Below are 25,253 nucleotides of genomic sequence, written 5' to 3' on the forward strand. Positions count from 1 at the left end.
AGTAAGCCTACTCCACCACCATGTCTGTTTCCAGGTCTTGGTGAATGGGAAAGAAGGGAATTTTGTTTACTTACCGTAAATTCCTTTTCTTCTAGCTCCAATTGGGAGACCCAGACAGTGGGTGTATAGCTACTGCCCTCTGGAGGCCGCACAAAGAACTACACTTAAAAGTGTAAGGCCCCTCCCCTTCTGGCTATACACCCTCCCGTAGGAGTACAGATTCCTCAGTTTTAGTACCAAAGCAAGAAGGAGGAAAGCCAATAACAGTTTCAAAAACAAATTCAATCCGATAACACGATCGGAGAACTTAAGAAACAACATGAACAACATGTGCACCCGAAAAAACGAAACCCTAAGAACAAATAGGGCGGGTGCTGGGTCTCCCAATTGGAGCTAGAAGAAAAGGAATTTACGGTAAGTAAACAAAATTCCCTTCTTCTTTTTCGCTCCTAATTGGGAGACCCAGACAGTGGGACGTCCAAAAGCAGTCCCTGGGTGGGTAAAAAGATACCACATGAACGGGCTGTCAGACAGCCTCTTCCTACAGGTGGGCCACCGCCGCCTGAAGGACCTGTCTACCTAGGCTGGCATCTGCCGAAGCGTAGGTATGCACTTGATAGTGTTTGGTAAACGTGTGCAGACTCGACCAGGTAGCCGCCTGGCACACTTGCTGAGCCGTAGCCTGATGCCGTAATGCCCAGGACGCACCCACGGCTCTGGTAGAATGGGCCTTCAGTCCAGATGGAATCGGAAGCCCAGCAGAACGGTATGTGTGAAGAATTGGTTCCTTGATCCACCGCGCCAGGGTGGATTTGGAAGCTTGCGATCCCTTATGCTGACCAGCGACTAGGACAAAGAGCGCATCCGAACGGCGTAGAGCCGCCGTGCGAGAAATGTAAATCCTGAGTGCTCTCACCAGGTCCAACAGATGTAAACCCTTTTCAAATTGGTGAACTGGATGCGGACACAAAGATGGTAAGGTGATATCCTGATTGAGATGAAAGGAAGAAACCACCTTGGGAGAAAACTCTGGAATTGGACGCAGTACTACCTTGTCTTGGTGAAACACCAGGAAGGGAGATTTGCAAGATAACGCCGCTAGCTCGGACACTCTTCGAAGAGACGTGACCGCCACAAGAAAAACTACCTTTTGTGAAAGCCGAGAAAGGGGAACCTCTTTCAAAGGCTCGAAAGGCGGCTTCTGGAGAGCAATGAGAACCTTGTTCAGATCCCAGGGTTCCAATGGCCGTCTGTAAGGAGGAACGATATGACAAACTCCTTGGAGAAACGTGCGTACTTTAGAAAGCTGTGCCAAGCGCTTCTGAAAGAATACGGATAGCGCGGAGACTTGACCCTTAAGAGAGCTAAGCGACAAACCTTTTTCCAACCCAGACTGCAGGAAGGAAAGAAAAATTGGCAATGCAAATGGCCAGGGAGAAAACCCTTGAGCCAAGCACCACGCTAAGAATATCTTCCACGTTCTGTGATAGATCTTAGCTGAGGATGGTTTTCTAGCCTGTCTCATTGTGGCAACAACCTCCTGAGATAAACCTGAGGCCGCTAGGATCCAGGACTCAATGGCCACACAGTCAGGTTCAGGGCCGCAGAATTCAGATGGAAAAACGGCCCTTGAGACAGCAAATCTGGACGGTCTGGTAGTGTCCACGGTTGGCCTACCGTGAGATGCCACAGATCCGGGTACCACGACCTTCTTGGCCAATCTGGAGCGACGAGTATGGCTCGATGGCAGTCGGACCTGATTTTCCGGAGAACTCTGGGTAACAATGCTAGAGGTGGGAACACATAGGGGAGTCGGAATTGCGACCAATCCTGAACCAAGGCGTCTGCCGCCAGTGCTCGGTGATCGTGAGACCGTGCCATGAAAACTGGGACCTTGTTGTTGTGCCGTGACGCCATCAGATCGACGTCCGGCGTCCCCCAGCGGCAACAGATCTGCTGAAACACGTCCGGGTGAAGGGACCATTCTCCTGCGTCCATGCCCTGGCGACTGAGAAAGTCTGCTTCCCAGTTTTCCACGCCTGGGATGTGAACTGCGGATATGGTGGACGCTCTGCTTTCCACCCACGTCAAAATCCGTTGGACTTCTTGAAAAGCTTGGCGACTGCGTGTTCCCCCTTGGTGGTTGATGTAAGCCACCGCCGTAGAATTGTCCGACTGAATCCGAATCTGCTTGCCTTCCAGCCATTGTTGGAAGGCTCGCAGGGCAAGATAGATTGCTCTGATTTCCAGAACATTGATCTGCAGGGTGGACTCTTCCAGAGTCCACATCCCCTGAGCCCTGTGGTGGAGATACACCGCTCCCCACCCTGATAGGCTCGCATCCGTCGTGACCACTGCCCAGGACGGGGGAAGGAACGACTTTCCCTGTGACAATGAGGTGGGGAGAAGCCACCAACGGAGAGAGTCCTTGGCAGTCTGAGAGAGGGAGACAGTCCTGTCGAGGGACGTCGATTTCCCGTCCCATTGGCGTAGAATGTCCCATTGTAGAGGGCGCAGATGAAACTGCGCGAACGGGACTGCCTCCATTGCTGCTACCATCTTTCCTAGGAAATGCATGAGGCGCCTCAGTGAGTGCGACTGGCTCTGAAGGAGAGATTGCACTCCAGTCCGTAGCGAGCACTGCTTGTCCAGTGGAAGCTTCACTATCGCTGATAGAGTATGAAACTCCATGCCAAGATAAGTCAGAGATTGGGTCGGGGTTAGATGAGACTTTGGAAAGTTGATAATCCACCCGAAACTCTGGAGAGTGTCTAGTGCCACCTTCAGACTGTGTTGGCATGCCTCTTGAGAGGGTGCCTTTATAAGCAGGTCGTCTAGATACGGGATGACCGAGTGACCCTGCGAGTGCAGAACAGCTACTACTGCTGCCATGACCTTGGTGAAGACCCGGGGGGCTGTTGCCAGACCGAAAGGTAACGCTACGAACTGTAGGTGTTCGTCGTGTATGACGAAGCGTAGGAAACGCTGATGCTCTGGTGCGATCGGCACGTGGAGATACGCATCCTTGATATCTATTGATGCTAGAAAATCTCCTTGAGACATTGAGGCTATGACGGAGCGTAGGGATTCCATCCGGAACCTCCTGACTTTTACGTGTCTGTTGAGCAACTTTAGATCCAGGACGGGCCGATACGATCCGTCCTTTTTTGGGACCACAAACAGATTGGAGTAAAAACCGTGACCTTGTTCCTGAAGCGGGACGGAGGTCACCACTCCTTCCGCCTTTAGAGCGGCCACCGCCTGCAACAGAGCATCGGCTCGGTCTGGTGGTGGAGAAGTTCTGAAGAAACGAGTTGGCGGACGAGAACTGAACTCTATCCTGTACCCGTGAGACAGAATATCCCTCACCCAACGGTCTTTGACGTGTGACAGCCAGATGTCGCCAAAGTGGGAAAGCCTCCCACCGACCGCGGGTGTGGGAATCGGAGACCGCAAGTCAGGAGGACGCCGTCTTGGCAACGGTTCCTCCGGCTGTCCTTTTTGGGCGTGACTGAGACCTCCAAGAATCTGAGCGTCTCTGGTCCTTTTGAGTCTTTTTTGACGAGGCGAATTGGGACCTGCCCGGTCCTCGAAAGGACCGATAACCAGACTGACCCTTCCTTTGTTGGGGTTTGTTTTGTCTGTGTTGCGGTAAGGATGAGTCCTTACCCTTGGAGTGTTTGATGATTTCATCCAAACGCTCTCCAAACAATCGGTCACGAGAAAAAGGCAAATTGGTTAAGCACTTCTTGGAATGAGAATCTGCTTTCCAATGTCTCAACCACAGGGCCCTACGCAAAACAACGGAGTTGGCTGACGCCACTGCCGTGCGGCTTGGAGCGTCAAGAACAGCATTAATCGCGTACGACGCGAATGCCGCCATTTGCGAGGTCAATGGTGCTACCTGCGGGGCACATGCACGTGTGACGGAGTCAACTCGCGCAAGCCCGGCTGAGATAGCTTGGAGTGCCCATACGGCCGCAAAAGAAGGCGCTAATGACGCTCCAATCGCTTCATAGATGGATTTCAGCCAGAGCTCCATCTGCCTGTCAGTGGCATCTTTAAGTGCCGCTCCATCTTCAACTGCAACCAAGGATCTAGCTGCAAGCCTGGAAATTGGAGGATCCACTTTTGGACACTGGGTCCAACCCTTGACCACCTCAGGGGGAAAAGGATAGCGTGTATCTTTAAGCCGTTTAGGAAAACGCCTTTCAGGATAAGCGTGGGGTTTCTGGATTGCGTCTCTAAAGTCAGCGTGGTCCAGAAAAGTGCTTAAAGTACGCTTAGGGTATCTGAAATGGATTCTCTCGTGCTGCGAAGCTGACTCCTCCACAAGAGGAGCTGGTGGGGAAATATTTAACATCTTATTGATGTTAAATATAAGATCATTAACTATGGCGTCACCATCTGGTGTATCTAGATTGAGAGCGGTCCCAGGATCAGAATCCTGATCAGTTACGTCCGCCTCATCACCCATAGATTCATCTCGCTGGGATCCTGACCATTGAGATGAATGTGAAGGCCCGTCATAGCGAGCCCGCTTAGGCTGCCCGGGGCCATCGTCCGAGTCAGAGTCTTCACCCTGAGGTGTATATGCCCGTCCCGGAGCTTGGAGCTGAGGGGGACCAGGGGGCAATGATTGCACAGTGTCCGTGGCCTGAAGTACAGGCCTAGCTCGCAATGTGTCAAGAATTTGTGACATAGTGAGAGACATTCTGTCAGCAAAAGCTGCAAACTCAGTTCCTGTCACCTGGACAGCATTCACAGGTGGTACACCCTGGGTCACGTCCAGCAGAGGTCCCGACTGTGCAAGCGCCGCAGGGGCCGAGCACTGCACACAATGGGGGTCCGTGGAGCCTGCTGGTAGAAAAGTCCCACAAGCGGTGCAGGAAGCATATAATGTCTGTGCCTTGGCACCCTTGCGTTTTACGGACGACATGTTGCTGGCTCTCTGCAATGTGAGAGAGTCTATAGCCAAAGGGCGACCAGCGCTATGCAATACAAAGTATTTGTATAAACAAAATACTAAGAATAATACTGGCACAAGAGGGGGCTTACCGCCCGCTGAATAGCGGGTAAGAGGCTGCAGATTCCCTGTCTGGGTCTCCCCGGCTCCCCTCTGCAGCTCAGCGTGTCAGCAGGAATGGCTGCCGGCGTCTGTGGAGAGGGGCGGTCCGTGGGAGTTCCCAAACAAAAGTGCGGGAACAGTGTCCCCTCTGTGCCGATTGTGAGGGCTGGAGTATGTAAAAACGACTCCAGCCCTCAGCGCTGATGCACTGGCCAGCGTCCCGCCCCTCTCCTGACTGGCAGGTCTGGGGGCGGGAACGAACGGAAGCAGGCCGCAAAAGCCGGGGACTCGAGTTATCAGCGCGGCCGCCGTAAAAGCGCGGGCCGCGCTGAAGTCCCCGGCGCACCACAAGTGTCAGCCGCGCCGCAGTCCCAGCGGCCGGCATGACCGTTCCTAGACGTGGCCAGCGTCCCGCCCCTCTCCTGACTGGCAGGTCCGGGGGCGGGAACGAACGGAAGCAGGCCGCAAAAGCCGGGGACTCGAGTTATCAGCGCGGCCGCCGTAAAAGCGCGGGCCGCGCTGAAGTCCCCGGCGCACCACAAGTGCCAGCCGCGCCGCAGTCCCAGCGGCCGGCGCGACCGTTTTCCACTAGTGTGCCTGCTTCAGCGAAGCTGAATGAGGCCTGGCACAAGCGCCGTAGCGCTGATGTCCCCCGGCGCACTACAACACCCAGCAAGCTGCGGTGTGAGCGCCAAATGCACGGGGACACAGAGTACCTTGAGGAAGCAGGGCCATGTCCCTGATGTACTCCGCTCCATCCAGCATCTTCTCCAGGGGCTGTAGATGGAGCACGGTCTCAGTGCCTGGAGACCGGTAAATCCCACTTCACCCAGAGCCCTGTAAAAAGGGATGGGGAAGGAATCAGCATGTGGGCTCCTGCCGCCGTACCCGCAATGGGTACCTCAACCTTACAAACACCTCCGACATACAGTGGGGTGAGAAGGGAGCATGCTGGGGACACTATATGTGTCCTCTTTTCTTCCATCCGATATAGTCAGCAGCTGCTGCTGACTAAAAACAATGGAGCTATGCGTGCGTGTCTGACCTCCTTGCGCACAAAGCTAAAACTGAGGAATCTGTACTCCTACGGGAGGGTGTATAGCCAGAAGGGGAGGGGCCTTACACTTTTAAGTGTAGTTCTTTGTGCGGCCTCCAGAGGGCAGTAGCTATACACCCACTGTCTGGGTCTCCCAATTAGGAGCGAAAAAGAAAGTGTAAACCACCATGAGAGATGGCAGCAGGGGAAGTAGTATCAGAATCCTGAATCCAGGTTTCAGTTAGGCCTAGTAAGTTAAGAGAGTTATTGAGAAAGAGGTTGTGGATGTAAGGAAGCTTGTTACATACGGACCGTGGATTCCATAGAGCACAATTAAAAGAGGGAAGCGAGGGTGTACAGGGAATGTTAATAATATTATCAGGGTTTCTATGGGAGGTGGGGGAGGGGGTAAAGTTAGCCTGGGGTGGACCGGGATTAGGAGAGATATCACCTGAAAGAAGTAGGAGTAGAAGGAGAAAGGTCAGATGGTTTTTGGACTTGTGGCATGACTTTTTTTGGAAGTCCCTGGAGCTTGATTGAGTCAGATTATTAAGATAGGTGAAAAGAGCCTGGGAGCTGTACATAGGAGAGGGGAGGAGAGAGGGGCTGATGTGGATGAGTGGTGATGGAGGGGGGACAGGGCGGTGAAAGTGAACAGAAAAAGCACATAGGATGATAGAGAGTGAGATAATAGTTAAGGTTAAAACAGATGGCGGAATAGAGCAGACATAGAGCAGACATAGGACATTTCATAATTTTCCCAATTTCTTCTGAAAAAATATTCATCACATTCTGCATTGAACCGCTGTACCCAATGTATTATATATTTTAGGAGTCAGAACTGGTCCATTTTATACAGACGTCAACTCAGACTCCAAATTGGACACCAACCCCACAGCCCTCCATACAACAGTGCCCTGTACAGCTTCAGCTCTTATGGGCCACAGACCTGTCATGAAGGGCATGACTTGAGGCCCTGTACAACATCAGCCCCAATGAGCCAAGGACCTGGTCCTTGAGGGGGCCACGGAGCAGTGCCCTGTACAGAGTCATCCCCTAAAGGTTTCAAACTTGGTTCTTTAAAGGGTTCTACCCTTATGGCCAGGAACCTCTCTTTCTTATTGTTTATTCATTTGTTTCGCTCACTTGTCATGTTACTTGTTTGTAATTTCCGTAGTTGTAAAGTGGTGCAAAAATGGATGGTGTATAAAAGATTATTAGTCCTGTCAAGACTAATGAGGAATATCCACACCTATTCACCTGCATTGACCTTAGTTGTGAATTTTTTGTGCAAAGACCCAATTGCAGCAAACCATCTGACCATTAATTATTGAACAACACAAAGAAAAGGTCAACTCGGTCTGCATAACCTCTCCCTACAAATACATAGTATCCAGTCCATATAGACTTGTACATATAAACTTTAATATGTATACAAAAAAAAAAAAATATATGTTTGGATAGCATGTGACTCATGCCATCGCTGTTATATATACATGATGATAGTACTCCAGCCCGTCGTCCATGGCCGCACAAGTCAATCATTTCATAGGCCAAAGGACTTTGGAGGTTTTAAAAAAAAAAAAAATCAAAAAGGTGTTCGTTACAGTCAATGTCCAATTAACTCGGCCAGATGATGTTTGGAGGCGGTGGAAAGTGTGGGCAGTGAGATCAGACATACAAACGTGTGAGATCCTGCTCCTCTCTGGTGAAGTCTCTGTGCAGCAATCCATCAGCAAGCATGTGAGCGACCAGCACCTCTTAAGAAAATATTGAAAGTCACTTTGAAGGGCACTGATGATTCACAAGTGTGAGCTCCTGAATAACTGCGGTCATCCTGAAAAAACAATAGACACATTACACAATTAGCTGATGGCAAATCAACCTGGTATGTGCACAGCATATGGGGCTTCTTGTGTCACTTCTGCTGTTCTTCTAGGCCTTAAAGTGTCCTCCACCCCAAACCACGTCTGTTACTTCACCCCAGGTGCTGGTTCAGGAACCAGGCTTGCTCCATACTTGGCAGGTGCCAGCTGCGTTATACAGCCTGCAGCTGCATCTACCAACAGTGGACCAGAACAAGCGCTGATCATTGCAGTTTAACCATTTAACTGCTGCTGTCAATCTCTGATATCGCCACTTACCGTATTTTTCGCTTTATAAGATGCACTTTTCCTCCCCAAATTTTGGGAGGAAAATCGGGGGTGCGTCTTATAAAGCGGTACCGGGGGGGGGGGGTCCTGTCTGAGGCGATCGGGCGGCTGGGTGCCTGTGGCTGCATGCAAGCGGCCAGGTACCTGTACTTGCGTGCAGCGGCAGCCGGGTACCCGTAGCTGTGTGCGGGCGGCAGCGGGTGCTGTGTGGGGCCGGCAGCCGGGTACCTGTGCTTGCATGCAGTGGCAGACGGGTACCCATGGCTGTGTGCGAGCGGCAGTCGGGTGCCCGTGCGGGCGGCAGCCGGCTGCCGCCCTCACACAGGTACCCGGCTGCCGCCCTCACACAGGTACCCGGCTGCCGCCCTCACACAGTCACACAGCTGCCGCCCGCACACAGCCATGGGTACCCGGCTGCCACCGCACGCAAGCACAGGTACCCGGCGGCTTGTACGCAGGGTGGGCGGGTAGCCTGCTGGCTGCCACTCTGTGCATGCGGGGCGGGCGGCTGTGCAGCTTACCAGTTGTCCGCGGTCCCACTTTCAAATGATGGCGCCGGTGGAGCTCTTGGATGAGAGCTCCATCTGCGCATGCGTTGCTCCGGGCGCCATTACTTGAATTGGGACCGCGGACACACTCCACCACTGAGCCGTTGCCGCCGCTCCCACCACTGAGCCGTCGCTGCCACCACTGAACCGGGACCGCGGACACACTCCACCACTGAGCAGTCCCTGCCGCTGCCACCACTGAGCAGTTGCCGCCGCTCCCACCACTGAGCCGTCGCCGCCACTCCCACCACTGAACCGGGACCACGGACACACTCCACCACTGAGCAGTCCCTGCCACCACTGAGCAGTCGCCACCGCTGCCACCACTGAACCGGGACCGCGGACACTCACTGCACCGGCCTGCTGCACGGCTCACCCGCCACGGCTGCTGCCGCCACCACGGACCCCACGGATCCTGTCACCGCGGAAGCCACCGCGCCTGCAACCACGGATGCCACGGCACCTGCTGCCACTGACCTGCCGCGCCTGCCAGCACAACCTGTGCCTCCTGTGACCCCGCTTCACCACCACTGCTGCCCCCCTCCGGTAAGAGAACACCGGAGTATAAGACTGACCCCATTTTTCTTTTTTTTACCTTTTTTTATGTCTAAGTTTCGGGTGCGTCTTATATTCTGGTGCGTCTTATAAAGCGAAAAATACGGTACAACAGTTTCAATTGGCATCTGACTTTGGTTGGGTGTTCGACAGCTCCTGACAATCTCACGAGGTGCCAATGTGTTACACTTCAAAATACTCCACTTTTCGCCAGTGACCTCAGATCTACAGAAACTCAATGCGGGAACGACTGGCAAGTACCACAAACCCTTCCATGCAGAAATAAGCAGTCCTGGATTACCCCTTTAAAGAATAGCGAGATAGATATATATAATATTTTTTTCAATATCTTGATGCTCATTTGCTGCTAAGACCCACACCAATTGTTTAAAAATAGAAAAAAATGACAATAATAATAATAATAAATAATAATAATAATAATACACAGCAGCTCTAAAGCACGCAGCCCGGCAGGCAATAGCATAGAACTCCTGCATAAGCCTGCACAGAGCAGCACGCAGCCCGGCAGGCAATAGCATGGAACTCCTGCATAAGCCTGCACAGAGCAGCACGCAGCCCGGCAGGCAATACCATGGAACTCCTGCATAAGCCTGCACAGAGCAGCACGCAGCCCGGCAGGCAATAGCATGGAACTCCTGCATAAGCCTGCACAGAGCAGCACGCAGCCCGGCAGGCAATACCATGGAACTCCTGCATAAGCCTGCACAGAGCAGCACGCAGCCCGGCAGGCAATAGCATGGAACTCCTGCATAAGCCTGCACAGAGCAGCCCGCAGCCCGGCACGCAATAGCATGGAACTCCTGCATAAGCCTGCACAGAGCAGCACGCAGCCCGGCAGGCAATAGCATGGAGCTCCTGCATAAGCATGCACAGAGCAGCACGCAGCCCGGCAGGCAATAGCATGGAACTCCTGCATAAGCCTGCACAGAGCAGCACGCAGCCCGGCAGGCAATAGCATGGAGCTCCTGCATAAGCATGCACAGAGCAGCACGCAGCACGGCAGGCAATAGCATGGAGCTCCTGCATAAGCATGCACAGAGCAGCACGCAGCACGGCAGGCAATAGCATGGAGCTCCTGCATAAGCACGAACAAAACAGCATACAGACTCAGATTTTCTCATGGACCCATAAGCTGCTTTGTGTGATCCCTTCAGAGCAAGTTCAGGACACAGACTCCAACAGATCTATAGTACATGTATTGAAGGCGGAGGGTTAAAAAAAATAAAGCTATTATAGGAAACCTGTCACCGGATTCATGCTTCCCAGTTGGAGGACACAGAAGTTATTTAAGTGCAAGGTGAATTATTTTACCTTCTTGCTGTAGTTTTGATAAAACACCATCTTATCTGCTGCAGCTGTGCTAGTCCTCTGATGAGCACCTATATAGTCCCCAGCCCGCCACCATGCGTATGCAGAGTGGGTAGAAAGCGCTGCCCCTTTTCCACTGCCCTCAGATTCTCTTAATCTCAATATAAAACAGTATGAAGAGCTCTGTAATGTAGCTGCAGACCTATGTGGGGTATTGGAGCCAGCCACAATAAAGGTTGGTGACGTATAGATTAGACCGCTTCATCCCATAGTCACTGGGTCACTAGCGACTCCTCACCTTAATTGAGCTTTCGTATAAGCTGGTTAATGCCAGCGCCTCGGTTTCCAGGATCGCCCACTTCCGTGAGATAGCCTTTCCTGTTAATGCCTGCATGACGGGATATGGACAATTCGAAGGGGCACAAAAACATATTTACTGCCTTAAAGTTGTTTCCAGCTAAATACAACTCGTGAATCACGTCTTCTAGGCAGATAATGCCAAGTTTTCCTGAAACAGAAGGGGAGGGGGAAAAAAGGTCAATGCACAGGTGTAAGAATCGACCGCATTTACAAGGAAGTATAAATTTAAAAAAAAAAAAAAAAATTTGCAAAAACTGTCATTCAGCAAATTGGGAAAAAAAATGATCGGTAACAAGGAGGTGCCTTTTTAGGTTACTTTTATTAAAAAATGCAGCAAAAGGCGAGTCTTAAGAAATCTAACTACCTCCATTGCTTACACTTGGATGAGATACACCAGTCTCTAAATGTGGGCTCACAAATTTGAATCAAATCGGGAATGACCTCTGACATGGAATGAAGTGGTTAAAAGATTCAAGCCTCACTCCACCATCTCCAAGCAAATAGGTCAGTCTTTCTTGGAAGGCTGAAAGGCTGCTCATTATAGGCAACACCAAACTATGTGGAAGATTGAATAAGAAGAGGAGTCCACAGGAGACAAAGTGGCACAGGGCTTCCCAAGCACCCTTTATACCCTCGCTCTAGTGCCAATGAGGTTAACGGAGCCCTCTCATGAGGTTTTCTTTATAAATCTCTGTATGGTGTACCTACCGCTGCTCTCTCCAGTGCCCAGCGCCGTTCTGCTCCTCTTCGCAGTGACATCACCACTCTGCAGGCTCTCTGGGTCACATTACACTATGCGTGACCCTAAAGTAGCTTTTTCAATGCAAGTCTATGGAGCATATTAATGAGGCTCTATAGACTCATTTTAAGAGAGCTCCATAGAGTCTGAAGTCTTGAAGTGCGGTTATGTCACTGACAAAAGAACAGCTCTGGCTCCTGGAGAAAGCGTTGATAGGTGAGTAGATTAATAACCTCACACTACAGTACATAAGTATATACAGATGAAAACTTCTCGGGAGGGATTCTTTAAACCCTTACCCATCAGACATTGGGGGTATAGACTTGGAGTCGGCTAGCAATAACTATCCCTTTTTTTATGCTAAAGACACTTACCTAACTCCTCTTCTATCATATTGTTGTCCGTGAGGGGCTTCTTTTTGCCTTTCACTTTTGTTTGTCCACGCTTTAAGATGAGTTCTCGTACAGACTTCAAGTTTGGGATACTGCAAAGTAAAAGGAGGTCAAAAAAATGTGCATCATACAATTCCTAAAATCAGACAGACATTCAATATTAAGTGGGATTTTATTACAGAAAATATATTTATTTTGTAATAAAAAAGGTTATTCCCAAAATCTAAAGTTATTCCTATGCTTGGAATTTTAGATCATTTATGGATTTCTGAAAACTTGACTGTTGGGCACTTCAGAGACCCCGAGAACGTGGCTCTGGATCCAAAGAAATGGACTCTAAAGAGCTCCATCTTAAATGGAGCAGAGGTGCACATGCTCGCCCTCCGCTTCATTCACTGTCTATGGGACTGCTGGAAATAGCCAGGTGCTGTACAAGCCCATAGACAGACCCGGCTATGTTCATCAGGACAGCTTGATAATATATAATGTATATATGATATATAGATAGAGATATACAGTTAGGTCCAGAAATATTTGGACAGTGACACAATTTTCGCGAGTTGGGCTCTGCATGCCACCACATTGGATTTGAAATGAAACCTCTACAACAGAATTCAAGTGCAGATTGTAACGTTTAATTTGAAGGTTTGAACAAAAATATCTGATAGAAATTGTAGGAATTGTACACATTTCTTTACAAACACTCCACATTTTAGGAGGTCAAAAGTAATTGGACAAATAAACCAAACCCAAACAAAATGTTTTTATTTTCAATATTTTGTTGCGAATCCTTTGGAGGCAATCACTGCCTTAAGTCTGGAACCCATGGACATCACCAAACGCTGGGTTTCCTCCTTCTTAATGCTTTGCCAGGCCTTTACAGCTGCAGCCTTCAGGTCTTGCTTGTTTGTGGGTCTTTCCGTCTTAAGTCTGGGTTTGAGCAAGTGAAATGCATGCTCAATTGGGTTAAGATCTGGTGATTGACTTGGCCATTGCAGAATGTTCCACTTTTTTGCACTCATGAACTCCTGGGTAGCTTTGGCTGTATGCTTGGGGTCATTGTCCATCTGTACTATGAAGCGCCGTCCGATCAACTTTGCGGCATTTGGCTGAATCTGGGTTGAAAGTATATCCCGGTACACTTCAGAATTCATCTGGCTACTCTTATCTGCTGTTATGTCATCAATAAACACAAGTGACCCAGTGCCATTGAAAGCCATGCATGCCCATGCCATCACGTTGCCTCCACCATGTTTTACAGAGGATGTGGTGTGCCTTGGATCATGTGCCGTTCCCTTTCTTCTCCAAACTTTTTTTCTTCCCATCATTCTGGTACAGGTTGATCTTTGTCTCATCTGTCCATAGAATACTTTTCCAGAACTAAGCTGGCTTCATGAGGTGTTTTTCAGCAAATTTAACTCTGGCCTGTCTATTTTTGGAATTGATGAATGGTTTGCATCTAGATGTGAACCCTTTGTATTTACTTTCATGGAGTCTTCTCTTTACTGTTGACTTAGAGACAGATACACCTACTTCACTGAGAGTGTTCTGGACTTCAGTTGATGTTGTGAACGGGTTCTTCTTCACCAAAGAAAGTATGCGGCGATCATCCACCACTGTTGTCATCCGTGGACGCCCAGGCCTTTTTGAGTTCCCAAGCTCACCAGTCAATTCCTTTTTTCTCAGAATGTACCCGACTGTTGATTTTGCTACTCCAAGCATGTCTGCTATTTCTCTGATGGATTTGTTCTTTTTTTTCAGCCTCAGGATGTTCTGCTTCACCTCAATTGAGAGTTCCTTAGACCACATGTTGTCTGGTCACAGCAACAGCTTCCAAATGCAAAAACCACACACCTGTAATCAACCCCAGACCTTTTAACTACTTCATTGATTACAGGTTAACGAGGGAGACGCCTTGAGAGTTAATTGCAGCCCTTAGAGTCCCTTGTCCAATTACTTTTGGTCCCTTGAAAAAGAGGAGGCTATGCATTACAGAGCTATGATTCCTAAACCCTTTCTCCGATTTGGATGTGAAAACTCTCATATTGCAGCTGGGAGTGTGCACTTTCAGCCCATATTATATATATATATATATATATATATATATGTATTTCTGAACATGTTTTTGTAAACAGCTAAAATAACAAAACTTGTGTCACTGTCCAAATATTTCTGGCCCTGACTGTATATCTCATATATATCTATATGTCTATATATATCTTTTTTTTTTTTTGCTTTTATCTCCATTTTCCGAGACCCGTGCTGTTTTCACTTTTCCCTATATGGGGCTGTGTGAGGGCTTATTTTTTGCACCTTGAGCAGACTTTCTTTTTTACTAGTGTTGAGCGAGTAGTTGACTATTGGTACTCGCTTTGCTGTTAGTGAGTACTGTCCGCTGCTCACATATTCATTATAAGTAGCGGGCACAATGTAAGTCAATGGGAAATACTAAGTAGCGAGTAACCTGAAAGCTGTACTTTTCATGGGAGTACGAATAGCTAACCACTCGCTCAACACTAGTTTTTACTGCTACCATTCTGAGCCAGTTACAATGTTTTGATCACTTCATATGGCAATGTTGCAGCAGCCCAAAAACGTGCCGTACTTTCCGGATTATAAGAAGCACTTTTTCACTCAAAAAATTTTGGAGGAAAGTGAGGGGTGAGCCTTATAATTTGTATACAGCATACCAGGGTGGAGGAAAGAGGTTGCAAGGGGTCAGAAGAATGCTGCAGCAGCTGTGTCAGGGCTGCGGTGGCTGGGCTGGTGCGGCTGTGCAGAGTCAGCAACTGCTGCAGTGGCTGTGCAGGGTCCGTGCATGGTCTCCGGCGGCTTTACTGGCGCTGCAGGTCGGGCGGTGAGACCTTCAAATAATGCCGCCCGGAGCTGGCGCATGCGGAGTTGAAGCTTTCAACTCAAGCTCTCATCTGCGCAGGTGCCACCTCCGGCCCACTTATTTCCGTCTAATGGATTTCAGGAAAATGGCGCCCGGAGGTGGCGCTTGCGCAGATGAGATCTCGGCTTGCAATTGAGCCTAAAGCTCAATCTGCGCTGACTCCGGGCGCCATTTCTTTGAAGCCCGCACCGTCTGCCGCAGCCTGAGCCCAAACACAGCTGCCCCAGCACGGCAGCACCAGCCTCCGCCGCAGCCTGAGCCCAAGCACAGCTGCGAGCTGCTCCAGCACGGCAGCACCAACCTCCGCCGCAGCCTGAGCCCAAGCACAGCTGCCCCAGCACGGCAGCACCAACCTCCGCCGCAGCCTGAGCCCAAGCACAGCTGCCCCAGCACGGCAGCACCAACCTCCGCCGCAGCCTGAGCCCAAGCACAGCTGCCCCAGCACGGCAGCACCAACCTCCGCCGCAGCCTGAGCCCAAGCACAGCTGCCCCAGCACGGCAGCACCAGCCTCCGCCGCAGCCTGAGCCCAAGCACAGCTGCCCCAGCACGGCAGCACCAGCCTCCGCCGCAGCCTGAGCCCAAGCACAGCTGCCCCAGCACGGCAGCACCAGCCTCCGCCGCAGCCTGAGCCCAAGCACAGCTGCCCCAGCACGGCAGCACCAGCCTCCGCCGCAGCCTGAGCCCAAGCACAGCTGCCCCAGCACGGCAGCACCAACCTCCGCCGCAGCCTGAGCCCAAGCACAGCTGCCCCAGCACGGCAGCACCAACCTCCGCCGCCTGAGCCCAAGCACAGCTGCCCCAGCACGGCAGCACCAACCTCCGCCGCAGCCTGAGCCCAAGCACAGCTGCCCCAGCAGCACCAACCTCCGCCGCAGCCTGAGCCCAAGCACAGCTGCCCCAGCACGGCAGCACCAACCTCCGCCGCAGCCTGAGCCCAAGCACAGCTGCCCCAGCACGACAGCACCAACCTCCGCCGCAGCCTGAGCCCAAGCACAGCTGCCCCAGCACGGCAGCACCAGCCTCCGCCGCAGCCTGAGCCCAAGCACAGCTGCCCCAGCACAGCAGCACCAACCTCCGCCGCAGCCTGAGCCCAAGCACAGCTGCCCCAGCACGGCAGCACCAACCTCCGCCGCAGCCTGAGCCCAAGCACAGCTGCCCCAGCACGGCAGCACCAACCTCCGCCGCAGCCTGAGCCCAAGCACAGCTGCCCCAGCAGCACCAACCTCCGCCGCAGCCTGAGCCCAAGCACAGCTGCCCCAGCACGGCAGCACCAACCTCCGCCGCAGCCTGAGCCCAAGCACAGCTGCCCCAGCAGCACCAACCTCCGCCTGAGCCCAAGCACAGCTGCCCCAGCAGCACCAACCTCCGCCGCAGCCTGAGCCCAAGCACAGCTGCCCCAGCAGCACCAACCTCCGCCGCAGCCTGAGCCCAAGCACAGCTGCCCCAGCACGGCAGGACCAACCTCCACCGCAGCCTGAGCCCAAGCACAGCTGCCCCAGCACGGCAGCACCAGCCTCCGCCGCAGCCTGAGCCCAAGCACAGCTGCCCCAGCATGGCAGCACCAGCCTCCGCCGCAGCCTGAGCCCAAGCACAGCTGCCCCAGCAGCACCAACCTCCGCCGCAGCCTGAGCCCAAGCACAGCTGCCCCAGCACGGCAGCACCAACCTCCGCCGCAGCCTGAGCCCAAGCACAGCTGCCCCAGCAGCACCAACCTCCGCCTGAGCCCAAGCACAGCTGCCCCAGCAGCACCAACCTCCGCCGCAGCCTGAGCCCAAGCACAGTTGCCCCAGCAGCACCAACCTCCGCCGCAGCCTGAGCCCAAGCACAGCTGCCCCAGCACGGCAGGACCAACCTCCACCGCAGCCTGAGCCCAAGCACAGCTGCCCCAGCACGGCAGCACCAGCCTCCGCCGCAGCCTGAGCCCAAGCACAGCTGCCCCAGCACGGCAGCACCAGCCTCCGCCAAAGCCTGAGCCCAAGCACAGCTGCCCCAGCAGCACCGAGCCCAAGCACAGTTGCCCCAGCACGGCAGCACCAGCCTGAGCCCAAGCACAGCTGCCCCAAGAATGGCAGCACCAGCCTCCGCCACCGCTACTGCCCCCTCCGGTAAGACACCACCAGATTACAAGACGGACCCCATTTTTTTTTTTCACCCTTTCTTGCTCTGAATTTGGGGTGCATCTTATAAATTGAAAAAATACAGTAATTCTGGTGTTCTGATATTTTTTTTTCTTGTTATACCGATCAGATTAATTTTATATTTTAACCCCTTTACGTCCAAGAATGTACTGGTACATCTGCCTTCAAAAAATAAGCAGTCACTGAGCCCCAGATCCCGAACAATGAAAATGCTACAGGTCTCGGAAAATGTCCAAAAAAAGTAGCGATTTTGTAGCCACTCTTCTGAATTTTTTTTTTCACCCCTTGGATAAAAAAAAAAAAAAAAAAAAAAAAGTATATGTTTGGTATCTACGACCTCGTACCGACGTGAGGCATCATATGGACATGTCAGTTTTATCATATAGTGAACGTGCTAAATAAAAGACCCCCAAAACAATTGTGCAATTGCACTTTTTTCACTATTTCTTCACATGTGGAATTTTTTCCCCATTTTCCAGTACATTATATGGTAAAACTAATAGTTTCATTCAAAAGTACAAGTTGTCCCACAAAACAAGTCCTCATATGGCAAGATTGACGGAAAAAAAAAATAAATTATGGCTCTTGGAAAAAGGGGAGGAAAAAAACGAAAATAAAAAACGGAAACTTGAAGGGGTTTCTATATAGTAAGAGTGCAAACACATGGAGAGCAAAATTTGCAGTTTTTTATTGTTATATTTTAATAATGTGGCAAAAAGGGGGCAATTTGACCGTGTCATTTTTTCCCTTCAGATTTTTAAAAAAACACTTTCTTCCCTTTTTACTATGTTTAATTGTCCCCTTAATGGGGCTTAAAGCTGCAATCATCTCTTGTGCTGTACATAGCAGTGCATTAGCAATGCTATGTATAGCTAAAATCATGGTCTCCTATGATCAGCCACGGGCTGGCTTTCATAGATTTGTAATGACAGAAACATGGGTCGTCAACAGACCCACTGTTGCCATGACAACACAATGCACCCTGCGATCACTGTCACAGATTAATAGCGGCACTTAAAATGTTAAATCAGCCGTCGGGAAAAATGTGGGCTTGGTGAGCAAGTCCACATCAAAGTCAGGGACACAACATATGATTTACATATACATTATTTATTGTGAAAAGGTTAAAAGGTTCGATTGTGGACAAATCAGTGGAGAGTAGTAAAATCTGCATTGATGAGATAGGAGTCAAGCCGTATTTGAGTGCAGCTTTTACTGTTAACGCGTTTTGAAGAGAATCTTCTTCATCAGGACAAACCACAACCATATGTTCAGTTCACACGTGCCAAAGGGCGCAGATTTTAACCCACTCAGCTCCATTGGTGTGTCCACTTCCTACAACGTGGTTCTAAAATAGGGTTATGCTTTCCCAACCTGATCAGGTGAGCACCGTTACCCAAGTGTCATGTGTAAGACCCTAGTGTGCTTCTGGGCTTTCCAGCCCTATTTGCTCTATCATTCTATTTTGTGGCTCAGTGACCCCTAAAGGTAATCATCGCGTCTTACCCCCAGGCCACATATGGCTCGATCATTTGTATCCTCTTCACGGATTCTTCGGTCAGCTTCACAAACACGCCAGAGAAAATCTTTCGCAGTCTGAAGGTCGTCAGGATGTTTCGCACATGGTCGCTCACACCCTGAATGCTGAGGAGAGAATGGAAAGCTTTATAAATGGCCGATGTAACAACTAGTCAGAAAGCTACAGACAAAAGCAGGCAGCAATCTACATCCAGACCACTACTAATGGTCAGAGCAGCACAGTAAAGAATAGACACACCTTCCCATCAGCCACACAAGCGCTCATGAAGCCAGGAATCTGGTCACCCAGCGTCTTCATCCCCAACCTTCCTGACAGATTAAGGGGTTGTCTACCACAATTGCCTATCCTCAGATTACACCCCCATAACCAGCAGGTACATGGAGCTGTTATGGAAGTGAATGGAACTGTCGCATGAGACTCAGTGAATTTCTGTCATGGATGGGGTGCCCGGTGTTGGAACCCCAAAAATCTAATACAGATGACCTAACCTAAGGATATATACATTATCGATCTCATATGAACTGAAAGACGAAGTGGCAGTAGACCCATAATTGTATATTATGTGCATATATGTAGCTCATAAAGGTGAGCAGTTAAAGGGACTGTCAGCAGGTTTCTGCAATGTAATCTGTAGACAGCATGCTGCATGTGTTAAAAAAGACTTCAGCTTTGTGTCTGTTATCTCAGTCTTTTTTTTTTTTACCTGCAATGCTAGTAGCTTAAGCCTCTTATCTTTATCATTAGTGGGTCTCAGCAGTGCATGAGTTGTAATTAGACTCCGCCCCTTGCGTGATTAGTAGAATATGTCTATGGAAATGTACACAAAGCCTGGTGTGTGCGGAGGCAGCTCCCAGAACTCCGCTTCATGCAAAATCTAAAATCTTTCCCTGTGTCAGAGCATCTGCAGCCACTAATCTAAGTGATACATTATTGAACTCGAGGCCTTTTTGCCAACATCATGCTGCTCTCAGATGAGGTACCAAAAACTGCCGACAGATTCCCTTTAAATATCTCCTTTACTTAATTTAGGACTACTCCGTGGCAGCTTCCTGCCTATGCAGTGTTCAGAGAGCTGATCAGTGGTGTGGGTGGGGTCATACAGGGTGCAGCATTCAAAAACTGCTCAATCTGCAGCAGAGAAAACAGTTTTTAATCAAAACTGCAGCACCCAGTAAAGTAAGGAGAATTAGGGTCTTTGCCTCTACATCACAATGCTCTCAGATGGGGTAGCTGATGACAGATTTCCTTTTAAACCTGTATCCTAAGGATAGGTCAATATCTTCGTTCCAGACAGCCCCTTTAAATCACAGATCAGAGGTACCCACAACCCTGTACTTTGTAGGGTGATGGCTAAGCAGATAATGCAGGGACTGCAGTAACAAGCATATTGCCAGGACGTGCAGCACTACACAAACATCAATGTGACACGTACTCCGTAATTCGCACTACAAAGGCTAGCTTCTCATTGGAAATGTTGGGGATTTTCTTCCTGTAGATTTGCATCCTGCGTAACCTGCTGTCATCTCTTAGCTTTCTTCTGGAGTCTCGCACAAAACTTTCAAGACGTTTAAACTTTATCTGTTTTCCCAACGGAACCTGGAAAGAAGAGATGAGAGAAATAAAAGCCATGAAACAGCTCCCCTCTTGTATACAGGCCATGCCTGGTATTGCACCTCCACCCAATGAGAAAAGGAGAATGGCAGAGTGCCATCCCTCTGCAGGATTCCTACAAAACACACCGCACATCGTGACCAGCACCGGTAGAGAAGATCATGCAGATGCCAGTAAGCCTCTCCTCCCGATTAGACCCGGAGAGCAGATACATGAGAAACGAGGACACCTATGGGATTCAGTAACATGGTGGACGAGTGCCCATAGCAGCGGATGCCACAGCTCTCCTGTGAGATAACGTGCCTAGATATGGAGCCTGTTTAACCCCTTCACATGCACAGGTCTGTACCTTTCTCTTTGCCTCTAGAGCTCTCTTGGCCTCCGCTGCTTTAAGCCCCTGATACTTCTTTCTCTTCTTCAGAAGATTCTCTGGGACCCGTGGAAGTTTCCGTGGTCTAAGAAGAAAAAGATGTATTTAGCAAGAAGGGAATGTGACTTATGCATTACATATTAGTAGGAAACTTTCCAAACCGTTTCATAGGAACATACTCATGTCTCCAAAGGCATTTCTGGGGGCCCACCTATGAGACCTCCTAGGACCCCAATGACTAAAGCCCTGATATATCCACAGGTCAGAACACATTGGACACGGGTGAATACACTATTCTGGCTCTGCGAGAGTGGACATGTTCCGGAAAGCCACATGCGGCGGCCCACGGAAAGCCACATGCGGCGGCCCACGGAAAGGCACATGCGGCGGCCCACGGAAAGGCACATGCGGCGGCCCACGGAAAGGCACATGCGGCGGCCCACGGAAAGGCACATGCGGCGGCACACGGAAAGGCACATGCGGCGGCACACGGAAAGGCACATGCGGCGGCCCACGGAAAGGCATATACAACGGCCCACGGAAAGGCCTCACAATTACTGAATTAGCATCTGTGTTCAATGTTTTTAGCCAAAGGCTTGTTGTATGTATGAATGTTCAGCTGTACTTCCCCTCTACAGCTCCATTTTTCCACCACTGCCCCTGAGCTTTCTGAGTATGGCTGTAGTGTGTGACATCATAATTACAGGACGTGACCGCTGCAGCCAGTCCGTGGAAACAAAGGAGAAGGCAAAAATCCACTGAGCCAAGAGACTGGACAGAGCAGTCATATCCTGTAGTTGTGACGTCACCCTTGCCCACGCTAGCAACATACTTAAAAGAGAGTCAGTCACTAAGTTTTTGCCACCTAATGTGAGAGCAGCATGATATAGGGGAAGAGATCTTGATTCCAGTAATATGTCACTTACTGGGCTGTTTAGTGTTGATAAAATCACTGTTAATCAGCAGTAGATCATCATTAGATGACTACTTGTGCTGCTGCCAGGTAGTCCAGCATATTCATGAGCTCTATATAAGTGTATAGATCTGCAGCAGAGAAAACATTGATTTTATCAAAATGACAGCAAACAGCCCAGTAAGAAACATCACTGGAATCAGGGGTCTCTGTCTCTACGTTATGCTGCTCTCAGGTGAGGGAGCAAAAACCTGGTGACAGATTCCCTTTAAACCCTTTAGCATACAGCCACATGCCCGTCAGGTGCCTCCTATCCGACCACCCCCAGATTATGTCCGCTAGGAAAGACTAGAACAAATGGACCCCTAAGAGAGTGAGAGGTAGTTGGGAGGCAATTGGGAATGTGCTTTTTTTATGTCGTGTTGTGTATTTTAAAGGGATTGTCCAGTAAAGAGTTCTCACATTATCTACACTCACAGATGGGGGGGGTGCGACGGCTTGGCCCTGCCTCGATCAGCATATTGGGAGTCCTTTAGGCTAGGTTCACATTTCCGTTGTTTTGCATCAGTCACATGCGTTGCTTGACGCTTGTGACTGATGCGTTGTACAACGGGTGACAATAATTGAAATTCATTGTCACAAGAAAGCGGATTCCGTTGTAAAACGAGTGATCGTTAACAATAGCCAGCCGCCGGCTTTTGAGAGAGATCAGCTGATCGCTCACAGAAGGCGGCAGATCAGCTGATCGCTCACAGAAGGCGGCAGATCAGCTGATCGCTCACAGAAGGCGGCTGCCGGGAGATCAGCTGATCGTTCGGCCACAGAAAGAGCATGCGCCGCGAAATTAAAAGGATTCCGCTGCTCAAAAAACATTACAAGCTGCGTTCCTCCCACCTGGCGGTCAGTCGTTCCACGACTGATCAGTCGGGTGGAGGATGCAACGCAGCAGCATCATCAGTCACAATCCGCTGCTCATACAAGTGTATGGGAACAACGGAATCCGCCAAACAGATTGCGTTTATCAAAGCAGCGGATTGTGACTGATAAACAACGGAAATGTGAACCTAGACTTATCCCCAGTGCACATGGTAAACCAGGGCTCCTTTTTCAAGCAGCCCCATAGAGAATGAATGGCACTGTGGTCAGGCGTCCTACCTGCTGGGCCATTTTGTAGCAGGGATAAAAGTTCTTCATTCCGATCAATGGAGGGGCGCTGTGGTCAGACCCTTCCGATCAGTGACTTATCACATCCTTTGGAAGGGAGAAATGCAATGCCATACTTTCACTGGACAACCCCTTTAAGGTTAGTTTTCCCACAGACTGTAGCAGCATAAGGCTAAGTTCACATTTCCGTTGATTTGTATCAGTCACATGCGTCGCTTGACGCATGTGACTGATGCGCTGTTCAACGCTGTACAACGGATGACAAAGAACAGAATTCTTTGTCGGATTCCGTTGTGTGCGGGGGGCGGAGTTCGGGGGCAGAGCCGAGCGGGGGGCGGGGCCAGGCGCTGAGGATGTCAGTAGAAGTGCTGCGGTCTGCATGGCTGGGGACAGGTGAGTGTATGTGTGAGTGTGTGTATGTGCATGTATGTATGTATGTATGTATGTATGTATGTATGTATGTGTGTGCACATGCAAAGTGCGGGAGGGGGGGCCAGGCGCTGAGGATGTCAGTAGAAGTGCTGCGGTCTGCATGGCTGGGGACAGGTGAGTGTATGTGTGAGTGTGTGTATGTGCATGTATGTATGTATGTATGTATGTATGTGTGTGCACATGCAAAGTGCGGGAGGGGGGGCCAGGCGCTGAGGATGTCAGTAGAAGTGCTGCGGTCTGCATGGCTGGGGACAGGTGAGTGTATGTGTGAGTGTGTGTATGTGCATGTATGTATGTATGTATGTATGTATGTATGTATGTGTGTGCACATGCAAAGTGCGGGAGGGGGGGCCAGGCGCTGAGGATGTCAGTAGAAGTGCTGCGGTCTGCATGGCTGGGGACAGGTGAGTGTATGTGTGAGTGTGTGTATGTGCATGTATGTATGTATGTATGTATGTATGTGTGTGCACATGCAAAGTGCGGGAGGGGGGGCCAGGCGCTGAGGATGTCAGTAGAAGTGCTGCGGTCTGCATGGCTGGGGACAGGTGAGTGTATGTGTGAGTGTGTGTATGTGCATGTATGTATGTATGTATGTGTGTGCACATGCAAACTGCGGGAGGGGGCGGAGCAGGGGGCGGGGCCAGACGAGGGTGGCAGTGCTTGTCTGCATGGCTGGGGACAGGTGTGTGTACATACATGTGCGGAGTGCGGGAGGGGGCGGGGCCGAGCGGGGAAGTGTCGGCCTCCCTGCACACATAACCAGCCTAAATATCGGGTAACAGCAAAGCACCCGATGTTTACCTTGGTTACCCGATATTTACCTTGGTTACGGGCCTACACCGCTTAGCGCTGGCTCCTTGCACCGTAACCAGGGTAAATATCGGGTAACCAACCAAAGCTGGTGACGTGTGCAGGGAGCCAGAGAGCATGCGCAGCGAAATCCGACGGATCTCGCTGCTCAAAAAACGTTACATGCTGCGTTCCTCCCGCCCGGCGGTCAGTCGTTCCACGACTGATCAGTCGGGCGGAGGGTGCAACGCAGCATCATCAGTCACAATCCGCTGCTCATACAAGTCTATGGGAGCAACGGAATCCGCTAAACAGATTCCGCTGTTTACAAGAGCAGCGGATTGTGACTGATACATTTTAGCGGAAATGTGAACTTAGCCTAAGCCTTTTACATGATGATGAGGTATTGGGCCAGGTCTTGGCCCCCGAAGCCCCATACAGCCCAGATTCCCCATACAGCCTGACCATAATTCAAGAATGCTGAGCGACTTCCCACAGCAGCCAATCACAAGTCACGGCTCATTTGTGTCCAGCTGTGCAGACAATAAGCCGCGCTCTCCTACAGGCTATCACATGTGAGGCCACTTATTATACAGGAGGCAATGCTCCGCTATGCGGCCGCTGCCGTCCACTCCTGCCCCAATAATGGCGGTACGCCCACGCCGCCATGTGCGCAGCCTGCCTCCCCTCGCTCGCTAGCCGTCACGTATTAACCCAGACGCTGATTACTTCGGATTCTGCTGCCCGGTCACTTACTCTGAGCCGTCCATGGTCCTCCACTTCTGAGGTGCGGAAACCGGAAGCGCGTACCATCCACTTCCGCCCACAAACACGTGTTATCCGCCATGTTGAGGTCTGGAGAGGCAGCGAGGGACACTGCGCTGTGTACAGCACACGTAGCTCACCATCAGTGCGCATGCGCAGATGTGGCCGTATGGTTCAGTGCAAGTCTGTCTGAGTATGTACCGTATATATTAGTACACATCCGCAGATCTGTACATATACAGTGCGGTGGCAGCTTTCTGGAAAGGTTATTTACGGTACCCAGATTTTATTGTTTCCTGCTCATTGCCTAGGTTACCGGCCACCACTGTTTTTTATAGTGGCGCAAGTCTCCTAGTGCAGCACAAGCCAAGCTGATTGCTATACTGTATATACCAGTCTCTGAGTGTATGGGCTCCTTCCAGGTATGACGCCATTCAACAGGCGGGGGGCGAAG

General features: G+C 50.6%; 1 protein-coding gene across 1 annotated transcript; it reads right to left on the reverse strand.

The window, feature by feature from the left end:
* Positions 1-7,507: 7,507 nt before the first annotated feature.
* On the reverse strand, positions 7,508-24,881 carry RPL7L1 (ribosomal protein L7 like 1). Its single transcript, XM_075347401.1, is given in 8 exon segments — positions 7,508-7,941; positions 10,988-11,197; positions 12,163-12,272; positions 18,722-18,859; positions 20,188-20,351; positions 20,716-20,821; positions 24,791-24,809; positions 24,812-24,881. Coding segments are annotated over 7 exon segments (816 nt in total). The 3' UTR covers positions 7,508-7,941; position 10,988.
* Positions 24,882-25,253: the final 372 nt, after the last annotated feature.

Source organism: Anomaloglossus baeobatrachus, chromosome 5 (genome assembly GCF_048569485.1).
Source record: "Anomaloglossus baeobatrachus isolate aAnoBae1 chromosome 5, aAnoBae1.hap1, whole genome shotgun sequence".
Classification (NCBI taxonomy): Eukaryota; Metazoa; Chordata; class Amphibia; order Anura; family Aromobatidae; genus Anomaloglossus; species Anomaloglossus baeobatrachus.